This window comes from Panthera leo, chromosome A1 (assembly GCF_018350215.1).
Source record: "Panthera leo isolate Ple1 chromosome A1, P.leo_Ple1_pat1.1, whole genome shotgun sequence".
Taxonomy (NCBI): domain Eukaryota; kingdom Metazoa; phylum Chordata; class Mammalia; order Carnivora; family Felidae; genus Panthera; species Panthera leo.
In genome coordinates, this window is record NC_056679.1 from 108,748,420 (window position 1) to 108,760,967 (window position 12,548).

The 12,548-nt window shown below is 36.6% G+C and overlaps 1 protein-coding gene across 5 annotated transcripts in view; it reads right to left on the minus strand.

Moving 5' to 3' along the window:
* Positions 1-325: 325 nt before the first annotated feature.
* MEIKIN (meiotic kinetochore factor) overlaps positions 326-12,548 on the minus strand; it is a 79,281-nt gene continuing 67,058 nt past the window's right edge. For 2 of the 5 annotated variants that reach the window (XR_006193775.1, XM_042905803.1), the window contains 2 exons: positions 10,158-10,281; positions 329-922 (listed from right to left, as the gene is read on the minus strand). Coding sequence is in view for 4 of the 5 variants with exons in the window: in XM_042905803.1 (XP_042761737.1) it covers positions 891-922; positions 10,158-10,281 (156 nt within the window). In the remaining variant the exon portion in view is untranslated. Of the gene's footprint in view, positions 923-10,157; positions 10,282-12,548 lie in introns of all 5 variants that reach the window. The other 3 variants (XM_042905781.1, XM_042905794.1, XM_042905814.1) reach the window with 3 other exon arrangements.

Below are 12,548 nucleotides of genomic sequence, written 5' to 3' on the forward strand. Positions count from 1 at the left end.
GCTTAAGACCTTGTCAAGTAATTTACAAAAATATCTTCATGGAACTCATCTTTAAAAATGAATGCTATACTGGTTACATAACCTCAAATTAATCCATTGATTTTAGAATTTTCTTTCATATTGAAGCAGCTTTGAAAATTTGACTTATTTACTTTTATGTATAATAACATTAATAAACCATTAAGAGTTACAATTTCACCAACAGTTATACAACTGATGTTCTCTGACAACAGAGCTACTGCTTTTTAGGAAGGGCGGTGTAAAGACGCCACAACAAGTAATATCACACATACACAAACACAAAAAATCCTACAGATAGTATTAGCTAAAGGTTTGAGGATGAGGTAATATATCAAATACTTAGTGTATGATTGATTGTACATATTATACATTCCCTGCTTCAGCAAACTTGAGTATAGAGTTTCTTTCAGTCAGACCTGGAATTAGGTCTCTCACTCATGTGGTTTCAATTAAGTTCTGTTAAAAATAGCTTGTAATATAAGCATTTTCATTTTTAGTGCTTCAACAACTTTAATACTTTTAATTCATACAGAGGATAAACTTTGGGAAAAACACAAAGGAAGTTACACAGTATTCTGGTACTTGGCTTTTTATAAACAGCTAACATATCTAGTTAGTATACAGTCTTTTAAGATATTTATTCTTATTTTACAATACAAATACACATATTTAAGAAGATACAGAAGAATGTTTCTTTACAGACTAAATTATAAGAATCTTGGTAGAATTTAAACACCAGGATATATCACAAATAATTAGAGAATTTTGATTTTTGAATTACATATAATTTCAGGCAGACATTCTGCTTTATGGACTTTGGCTTCACATTCATGCATATCTTCAAAGTGGTGAAAATTCAGCCACAGCTGCTACATCCTGCCATTTGTTTTTATTATAATATCTGGAGAAAAAATACAATAATAGATTATTCCATATATATCACAAGAAGGTGACCAATAATTATTAATAACCAGTCTCTGGGGGCATGAGCTCTTGACACCCAACCAATATAGTTTCACTCTGTCCCTTATTAAACAAACCCAGAGGCCATTTAAAAATAAAAATAAAAATAAAAAGAGGAATACCTAGCACACTCCTTCCTGGACATGCTGAGGTTACTCTCTGAAGTCAGACAATGACATTCCACTGGGAAGTCCAGCAAAGATGGCTGACAGTAGCCAACACAAGGCCTCTAACTCCAGCCATATAACCTGGAGGAGTCGATCTAGCTGTGCTCCTCATCCCTGTCCTCCTCAGCAACCACCCAGCAAGAAGATCCTCACATGTCCCTACCCACCCTTCCTTTGTGTTCTACTCCTCTATGCTGTAGCTAAACCCAGGATCTTCCTAATACAGGATTTTGGGATTCATAATCTATCCTCTGATCCCTACTAAAGACTTGGAGTATCTTCTCAGAGTCCAATCTCAACTCCAGCCGAATGTAACTACTTTCAGTTCCTTAACTACCTGATGATACTTTAAGCCCCTGTGCTTCTATTTATCATGGTGCCTCTGCCTAGAAAGCCTATGCTCAGAATGCCTCTGAGGGCTTCAGATCATCCTTCAAAGCATCTCCCTATGTATCCCAACACAGTCCTACATATGTGAAAGTACCTATTGGACTTGTTTTACCTATGTGACTTCCTTTATGAGATTACAAATTTCATAAAGACAACTATGTCTTTATCTCAATATTACCAACCACTAATTTCATCTAACATATGACATCCAGTCAATGAACTTATTGAATAAATGAACCAATTAACTGCAGAACTTCATCTTTTTTGACATCGAATCAACAAGAAAAAAAGTGTCTGTTTAAATATAATACAGAATCCCAATGTATAAAACAAAGAGAAGCAAAACTGTTATGTATAGATGAGCTGAAAAACTCAGAGCCCTATCTACTCTACCCCACATGCCTTATTTGACAGCTACCCAAACTAATGAAAACCAAGAAAGCTAAGTTCTAATTCTGATTCTGCCAGTAGCTGTGTGAATATGAACAAGTCACTTATTCATCTGGCTAAGTCATTTTTATTACATGTAAAATAAGCAAAATAGACCAGATCATTAAAAGGCTATCAAATTTTAGTGCTTACTGGAATCACTTTGAGAGTTCTTCAAATTGTGGATTCCTATGCCATATCTCTAGAGAATGTAATTTTCCAGGTCTGAAGTAATTCTGGTGTAGGTGGTCAGAGGGCCACCCATCAAGAAACCTTGGACTGGATGTTACTGAAGGCCTCTTTCACATGGATGTACCATTCTCAAACTTCTATTTACCCATACCACCTCATCTAGCACTTCTCTTTTGGATTCCTCTTGTGGTTCACTTTCACCACTTTTTTTCCCCTCTAATCAGCATTATTAGTGGTCAAACATCATAATGAGCAGGGGTCCTAGACCATCAAAAGTAAGCTTCATACTGCAGTCCTGATTAGATAACTGCCAAACTAGCTAAAACGTTAAATGCCAGGACTAAAAATAGGCCGTTACATGTTCAAAATAACACGATCACTAGTTAGCTTGGGGCTTTGCTATTTTTACTAAAGGAAAGGCACAGACAAATGGCCAGAAGTTGAAAGGGAATTACTTAAATGAAGAGGCTGCCAAATGAGGTGACAGTCTAGAAAGAAGCCAGGAGGTGGCATAATTGGTCAGCATACATCAAGGGGTCTCTCTCAATCAAATTAAAAATTTCAGTCTAAACACTTGGAAGAACTTCCCAGACACATTTTAGTATTGATTTGTTGCATACTTAAGCCCAGAATTGTGATATTATCTCATGTCATAGACTAATATCCACAGCCATAAAATTAAAAGAAGTTTCTCTATTTTTATTTTATTAAAAAATTTTTTTAAGGTTTATTTATTTTTGAGAGACAGAGAGAATCCCAAATCCTAAGCAGGCTCCACACTATCAGCCCCAATGTGAGGCTCAAATTCATGAACCATGAGATCATGACCTGAGCCAAAATCAAGAGTAAGATGCTTAACCAACCAACTGAGCCACCCAGGTGTCTCTCTGTTTTTATTTTTTAACTTTTTTTGTTACACCCAAAAAAATGTACATATATGTACTACAGAGCTTGATGGGTTTTCACAAACTTACCATATCTATGTAACCAGCATTCAGATAATGAAACAGAACACTACTAGCACCCTAGAATTTCCTCTCATAATGCTTTCTATTTAATAGTCACTCCCTAATGAGGACATCCACTATAGTGATTTTCATCATAGTTTAGTTTTACCTAGCTTGGTACTAAATATAAGTAATGTGAAATGTACTCTATTGTGTCTGGCTCCTTATGTCATCAATATTGTTGCATGTAACTGCACATTGTTGATGCTCACTGCTACACAGCACTCCCAATGAAAATGAATGTAACACAGTATTGATCCATTCTACTGCTGGTGGGCACTTGGATTATTTCCTGTTTGGGTCTATTATCCAAGTGCTTCTATGAACATTCTAGCATACATCTGTTGATGAACATATATATACACATTATAGTTGGATATACTCTTGGAAGTGGAAATGATGGGGCTCCATGGCCCAGGAAAATGGAATTGCAGGGTATCTTTTCATCTCCGTGAAATTTCTATGGTCCTAGTGATATGAGAAATATACCTCCTAAAATAAATTGTAAGTTATTGCTCCTCCTACAACCAAAAACTGATAAGTTGTTGCATCTGGCCCCTCCTACTGGGTCTTTTCAGATTTTGAAGTCAACACATACCTCATCTGAGTATACTACTTCAACCCATTTACCAAGTACCTAAAGGCTACTGGTTTTGAGGAAGCCTTAGAATAGGAGAAGGTTCTACAACAGGTACAGGCTACTGAGCAAGATGCTCTGACACTTGTACCAAAAGATCTAGCAGATCCAGTGGTTCATGAAATGTCAGTGAGAAATATACATGTTTTATTGGATCCTGTAGGTGAATCACAGCACACAGGTCCTTAGGATTTTGGAGCACATCTCTGGCATCTCCTGTGAACAACTACTATTTTTTTTTTGACAAACAGCTTTTGGTCTGCTACTGGGCCTTAATAGTGACTCAATACTTAACCATGGAACACCAAGTTACAAAGAGAGCTAAGCTGCCCATCACGAATTATGCACAGTCTGATGCACCAAGCCATAAAGTTGGTTGTGCAGAGCATCACTACACTATCAAAGAGAAATGGCATATATGAAACTGAGCTCGAGCCTGAAAGGGACAAGTAAGTTAGATGAGGAAGTGGCCCAAATGCCTATGGTCCACACTACTGCTATACTATCTTCTCTCTCCCCGCCTGTACTTTTGGCATCATGAAGAATTCTCTCTACAATCAGCTTACTGAAGAAAAAAAAACGCCTCAGACTTGGTTTACAGATATGCAGGCACAACCTAAAAGCTCCTTTCTGTGGCATCCTTGAAGAAAATTGGTGAAGGTATATTCTCCCAGTGGGCAGAAAGAACTTCAAGAAATATATCTCAATGTTCCCTTTGTTAAAAGGAAAAATGGCCAGATACGTGGTTATATACTGATTCATGGATTGTGGCCTATAGTTTGGCTGGACAGTTAGGGACTTGGAAGGGACATGACTGGAAAATTAATAACAAGAAAATTTAGAGAAGAAGCATATAGATAGATTTACCTGAATGGGCAAAAAATGTGAAGATATCTGTGTTCCCTGTGACTACTAACCCAAGGATGATCTCAGAAGACAAAGACTTTAGTAATCAAGTAGATAAGAAGACCCATTCTGTAGATACCAGTTAGCCTCTTTCCCCAGCTGCCTCCATCACCAACTGGTAAACTAATGAACAAAGGGGCCATGGTGGCAGGGATAGTGGTTATACATGGGCTCAGCAGTCCACTAAAACCAACCTGGCTATCATCACTGATGAATATTCAATTTATTAGTAGGAGAGACCAACACCTAATTCCCAATAAGGAACAATTCCCTGGAGTGATCAGCCAGCTACCAGGTGGCAGGATGATTACCTCGCACCACTTTCATCATGGAAGGGACAGCATTTTACTCTTACTGGAATAGACACTTACTTTGGATATGGATTTGCCTTTCATGCATGCAATGCTTCTGCCAAAACCACCATCCAAGGACTTAGAAAATGCTTTATCCACCTTCATGGTATCCCGAAGAACATTGCTTCTCATCAAGGAACTGACTTCACAGCAAAAGAAATGTGGCAAAAGGCCCAAGTTCATATAATTCACTGATATTTCCATGTTCCCCACAATTTTGAAGCAGCTGACTTGACAGAATAGTAGAATGGCCTTTTGAAGACTTAGTTAGAGTACCAATTAGGCAGCAATATCTTGCAGGGCTGGGACAAGGTTCTCCAGAATGTTGTATACGTTCTGAATCAGCATCAAATATATGGTACTATTTCTCCCACAGCCAGGATTCACGGGCGCAGGAATCAAGAAATGGAGGCGGAACTGAGATCACTCAGTATAACCACTCGTAACCCACTAGCAAAAATTTTTTGCTTCCTGTTCCCATGACTTTATGCTCAGCTGTCCTAGAGGTCTTAGTTCCAAAGGAAGGGATGCGTCCACCAACAGACACAACAATGATTCTATTGAACTGGAAGTTAAGACTGCCACCTGGCTGCTTTGGGCTCCTCAGGCCTCTGAATCAACAGACAAAGAAGAGAATTACTGTGCTGGTGGGGTGACTGATCCTGACTACCAAGACGAAATTTCCTCCACAATGGAGGCAAGGAAGAGTATGTCCAGAATACAAGAGATTCCTTAAGGCATCTCTTAGTATTACCATGCCCTGTGATTAAGGTCAGTGGAAAATTACGACAACCCAATCCAAGCAGGACTAATGGCCTAGACCCTACTTAAATGAGGTATGTATCACCCTACGAGTTTAAGAACTATAACCAGCTGAGGTGCTTGCTGAGGAAGAAAAAAATATGAAATGGGTAGTGGAGGAAGGTAGTTATAAATACCAGTTATGTCCACATGACTAGTTTAAGCAAGTATCTTTGTTTTCTTCCCCCTCTTATTCCCATATCATCTAACATAAACTGTCTTAATAATAAATTCACTTTATATTATAGTACTTGAGTTACAGGGTATCAAGAAGAGCAAACACCCCCTCCCCCCCAAGGATTTTGGATCCTCTTCTGGGAAAGGAATTAGCACATTTTGGATTGTATGTAGGACAGGTACATTATGTTAGGCAGAAATATGACTTTGTTACTGTCTTTATTTACAGATTAAATATGGTTTAAGGAGATGTGTATGAACACATACTTGACATGAAGGAGACTGTGATGGTTTGTTGTATGTGTCAATTTGGTTAGGCTATATTACCCAATTAAACTAAATAATAATCTTGGTATTGCTGTGGAGATAATTTGTAGATAAGTTTAATATCTATAATAACAGACTTTAAGAGATTATCCTTGATAATTGGGCCTCACCAATCAGTTGAAAGGCCTTAAGAGCAAAACTGAGGTTTCCCTGAGAAAGAAGAAATACTTCCTAAGGACTGCATCATCAGTTCCCACCCAAGAGTTTCCAGTCTGCCCTATAGTTTTCAGCCAGACCCTACAACTGCATAAGTCAATTCTTTGAAATACCTCTCCATATATATATATATATATGGGAAAAACCTTCTTTGGGAAGAACCTGACTGATATGTCATCTACTATTCCCTACCACCATGCTAATGTCATCAGAGACAGAGATAGAAAAAAGCCTACTATGGGGTCTCTGTCTTTGAAAACCTCATAACCTGAAGAATATGAAAAGTCAGCATTGTGAATTATGTGAGGTAGTAATATATTACTAAGTATCAAATGAGTAGCACTGAATTAAAAAAAAGAAAAAGACTTCTGTGGATTTAAGGAGTGCTCAGAGCAGACTGTGTAGCAGAAATGGGGACAAGGATCAAAAGCAAGCAGTTTAGTTGGATTGAGGTTTTACATAACCTATTAAATTTCAATTGCTTCATTGCCTGCTTACTCATAAAATGTCCCCAGGCTCCAATGATTAATCAGACATTCTGTCTGATATACAGTCAGGAGAATACAGAAAAACCTAAATTTGGAGTTAAAAAAAACCTCGAGAGATTGAATTCTTCTCTACCACCCAACAGCATTAAATCTTGGACAAAATGCATACTATTTTAAGTTCCATATTCTTTACATATAAAATGAGAATAATAATAAACATCTGTCTATTATAAAGCCATAGTAAGAAATAAATGAGATATAATACAAACTTAGCTCAGATCCTTTCACAGAGGAGGTGCTCAACCAATGGTAAGTGAATGTAAAAATATATGAAAAATATTTTCAGAAAGAATGCTACTAAAAGTGAAACCCTACTAGCAAACCAGATTCAACAATACATTAAAAGAATTATTCACCATGATCAAGTGGGATTTATTCCTGGGATGTAGGGCTGGTTCAATATCCACAAATCAATCAATGTGATACATCACATTAATAAAAGAAAGGATAAGAACCACATGATCCTCTCAATAGATGCAGAAAAAGCATTTGACAAAATACAGCATCCTTTCTTAATAAAAACCCTCAAGTAAGTAGGGATAGGAGGAACATACCTCAAGATCATAAAGGCCATATATGAAAGACCCATAGCTAATATCATCCTCACTAGGGAAAAACTGCGAGCCTTCCCCCTAAGGTCAGGAAAATGACAGGGATGTCCACTCTCACCACTGTTACTCAACATAGTGTTGGAAGTTGTAGCCTCAGCAATCAGACAACACAAAGAAATAAAAGGCATCCAAATCATCAAGGAGGAAGTCAAACTTTCACTCTTTGCTGATGACATGTTACTCTATGTGGAAAACCCAAAAGACTCCACCAAAAAACTTCTAGAAATGATCCATGAATTCAGCAAAGTCACAGGATATAAAATCAATGTAGAGAATTTGGCTGCACTTCTACAAACCAACAATGAAGCAAAAGAAAGAGAAATCAAGGCATGAATTCCATTTACAACTGTACTAAAAACCATAAAACCCCTAGGAATAAACCTAACCAAAGAGGTTAAAAATCTATACACTGAAAACTATAGAAAGCTTGTAAAAGAAATTGAAGAAGACACACAAAAAAATGGAAAAACATTACATGCTCATGGATTGGAAGAACAAATATTGTCAAAATGTCAGTACTACCCAAAGCAATCTACATATTCAATGCAACCCCTATCAAAATTACACCAGCATTCTTCACAGAGCTAGAACAAACAATTCTAAAATTTGTATGGAACCAGAAAAGACCCCAAATAGCCAAAGCAATGTTGAAAAAGAAATCCAAAGCTGGAAGCATCACAATTCTGGACTTCATGCTATATTACAAAGCTGTAATCATCAAGACAGTATGGTACTGGCACAAAAACAAACACATAGATCAATTGAACAGAATAGAGAACCCAGAAATGGATCCACAAACATATAGCCAACTAATCTTCAACAAAGCAGGAAAGAATATCCAGTGGAAAAAAAGACAGTCTCTTCAACAAATGGTATTGGGAAAACTGGACAGCAACATGCATAAGAATAAACCTGGACCACTTTCTTACACTATACACAAAAATAAATTCAAAATGGATGAAAGACCTAAGTGTGAGAAATGAAACCATCAAAATCCTAGAGGAGAAAACAGGCAGCAACCTCTCTGACCTCCACCAAGCAACTTCTTACTAGATATGTTGCTAAAGGCAAGGGAAATAAAAGCAAACATGAACTACTGGGCCTTCATCAAGATAAGAAGCTTCTACACAGTGAAGGAAACAATCAGCAAAACTAAAAGGCAACCGATGGAATGGGAGAAGATATGTGCAAATGGCATATCACATAAAGGGTTAGTATCCAAAATCTATAAAGAACTTACCAAGCTGAACACCCCAAAAACAAATAATCCAGTGAAGAAATGGGCAGAAGACATGAATAGACACTTTTCCAAAGAAGACATTCAGATGGCTAACAAACACATGAAAAGATGCTCAACATCACTCATCATCAGGGAAATACAAATAAAAACCACAACAAGATACCACTTCACACCTGTCAGAATGGCTAAAATTAACAACTCAGGCAACAACAGATGTTGGCAATGCAGAGATGTGGAGAAAGAAGAACGCTTTTGCACTGCTGGTGGTAATGCAAACTGGTTCAGCCACTGTGAAAAACAGTATGGAGGTTCCTCAAAAAATCCAGCAATTGCACTAGTAGGTATTTATCCAAAGGATACAAAAATGCTGATTCAAAGGGGCACATGCACCCCAATGTTTATAGCAGTGCTATCAACAATAGCCAAAGTATAGAAAGAACCCAAACGTCCATCAACTGATGAATGCATAAAGATGTGGTATATATTATACATATACAATGGAATACTACTCGGCGATCACAAAGAGTGGAATCTTGTCACTTGCAATTATGTGGATGGAATCAGAGTGTATTATGCTAAAAAAATAAGTCAGTCAGAGAAAGACAAATAGTGTATGATTTCACTCATATATGGAATTTAGGAAACAAAACAGATGAATATAGGGCAAGAGAAGCAAAAATAAGATAAAGACAGAGAGGGAGGCAAACCATAAGAGACTCTTAAGTAAAGAGAACAAACTGAGGTTACTGGCGGAGTGTTTGGTGGAGAATGGGCTAAGTGGGTGATGGACATTAAGGAGGGAACTTATTGGGAGAAGCAGTGGGTGTTATATGTAAGTGATGAATCAGTAAATTCTATTCCTGAAATCATTATTATACTACATATTAACTAACTTGAATTTAAATTAAAAATGAATAAATAAATAAATAAATAAATAAAAGTGAAACCCAATAACACTAAATTTCAAATAGTTGAAAACAGTATCCTAGATAAATATATTTAAATCAGTGGCATAAGCTAATTTTTCAAAAGATTAAGTATTTGACATTAAAAATTTTTTCTGGTCAGGTTCTGACACCTAATCAAACTTTTTATAATTTTACCATTTTCACTTTGTACAAGAGCTCTAAGAATACAATTTATAAGCAGACTTCCTGTGCGCATAAGGAATTTACCATGAAAGAATGTTTTATATCACCCAAAAAGTAGGCTCTGCATTCACACTATAGTACCTTGGGGAATATCTTTAGGTGGAGAATATTTTTTCTTCTTTACAACAACACCTTTACTTTTCACTTGTCTATTTCCTGGTGTTGCTCTAATAATACAACATATTTCTGATTTATTTGAAGGAAACTGAAAAAGAAAAAAAGCAGGTAATGCATAATTCTTCCAGGTACTATATTTGTATGTTGTTTTATTTCAAAGGCAAATATTCTCAACATCCATATTTCATACATATTAACTATAGAAAGCATTTATGGAATGCTTACTCCACTCCAGACACTAATGAATCGGTTTGAAAACATTTGCTTATTTAATAATCACCAGAAGCAGATAAGGCAGATTATATTTAACCCTATTTGAAAATGAGAAACTTCAGTTAAAAGAATTTGGATAACTTATTTAAGGACACAGAGAGAGTAATGATAGAGTTAAGATTCAAGCATTCCAAAGTGTGAGAGCAAGTCTATATAATTTACTGAATTAAAACACAAATTTAATTTAATTCTGAGCCAAATACTAGATTTTCTTGATTTCTCAACTCAATGAATTTTGACAGCTGCCCATCAAACAGACAAGACAGGCTCTAGATTAAAGTAACACACCTTACTTCTTAGAACTCAGAAGTAGAGATATGTATTTATCAAGGGCTCCTTACATTTTAGGTAAAGCTGATACAGAAACATCTTCTGCTGTAAAATTCATATCATCCTCTGTGGTGGATATCTGTTATTTTCCTGCCTAGCATCTTTTCCATTTTTTGGACTCTAAACAGTACCAGAGTTTTCTTGGAAGAATCTACTCATTCTCTTAGGCTGCACACCACCCTTTCCTTATGGCTCAGATGGAATTGATAGTACTTCTGGGTACCAAGATGGCTGTAGGACCCAACCTAGCTGATCAACATATGTCATGCCCTGGGGGCACAGTGACTGGTTGAGACAAGAACATTGTAAATGGGCCAGCAGGAAGAAGGAATTGCTGAACTTGAGACTCTGGCACTAAGCCAAAATCCTTGAGGGGACTAAAGTGGTCCTAGATTGATACTTAATCCTTGCTATAGCTGTTGTAGTAGAAACAGATATAAATCCTCTTAGGGATACACACACACACACACACACACACACACACACACACACACATATATACATATATAAAATGGATGGGATCCATTGATAGGATTTTTATCAACTAAGAGCAAGGAAATAAATGATCAGGGTCAGTATCAGAGTTGTTCTTCAAGATTCAGCTCAGAATAGTTCCAAGCAGAAATAAGAGACAAAATATATTTGACCTTATCTTCTAATTTTATTATAGCAATAATGAAATACCAAACTCATAACAAATCAAGCTACCATATATAAGACTGTACAGTATCAAACAATGGAGTTAAACCTATAGAACATCAGATATCAGAACTGCCAAATCAGAATAGAATAACAATGTATGAAATTATTAAAGAATTAACAATAGAAATCTCATGGATGAGCAAGCAACAAGAGACTATAGGAGTGAAAAGTAGATTTGAGAAAGAAACAACTAGAATGTCTTGAAATGAAAAATAAAATTATTGAAATGCAAAATTCAATGGAGGTCTTAAGGAGCAAAATAGACACAACTGAAGAATTAATGTTTATTTATTTTTGAAAGAGAGAGAGAGAATCCCAGGCAGGCCTTTCATTATCATTTCAGAGCCCAACGCAGGGCTTGAATCCATGCACCATGAGATCATGACCTGAACCAAAATCAAGAGTTGGATGCTTAACTGGGCCACATAGGTACCCCAACAAATAAATGAGAAATATTAAATAGACTTTTAAAGATATGGAGGATAGAAAGATGCCTAACTTATGCCAGTTACCATTCCAGAGAGAATAAAACAGATAATAGCTGAGAAATTTCCCAAACTGATGAAAGACATGAGTACACACATTCAGGAAGCCTAAAATTCTAAGCAACATTACAATAAAAAAACAAAAGCAAACACAATACTAATCTTTTTAGGTATACATCCCAGTGAAATTATAGCACACCCACAATAAGAAGTACTTTATAAAGTCCGGAAAGTTTAACTTTAAAAAGTCCCCAAGACCACCACAGGCTTAATGATTTGCCAAAAGGAATCACAAGATTCAGAAAAGCTGTTATATTCACAGTTATGGCTTATGATACAATAGAATACAAATTAAAATCCACAAAAGGAAAAGGCATATAGGGGGAGTCCAGGAGAAAAAGTATACAGAGCTCACAATAGGATGATAAGCTTCCAGTTGTCTCTCCTAGTTGAGTCACATGGATGGTGTTTAATTTTCCCATGTGCAAAGTGTTGCCAACATCAGAAGCCCAGTAAACTTTGACTCAGATCCCAGTCTCCCAGAGGTCAAACTGATACAGAGGTA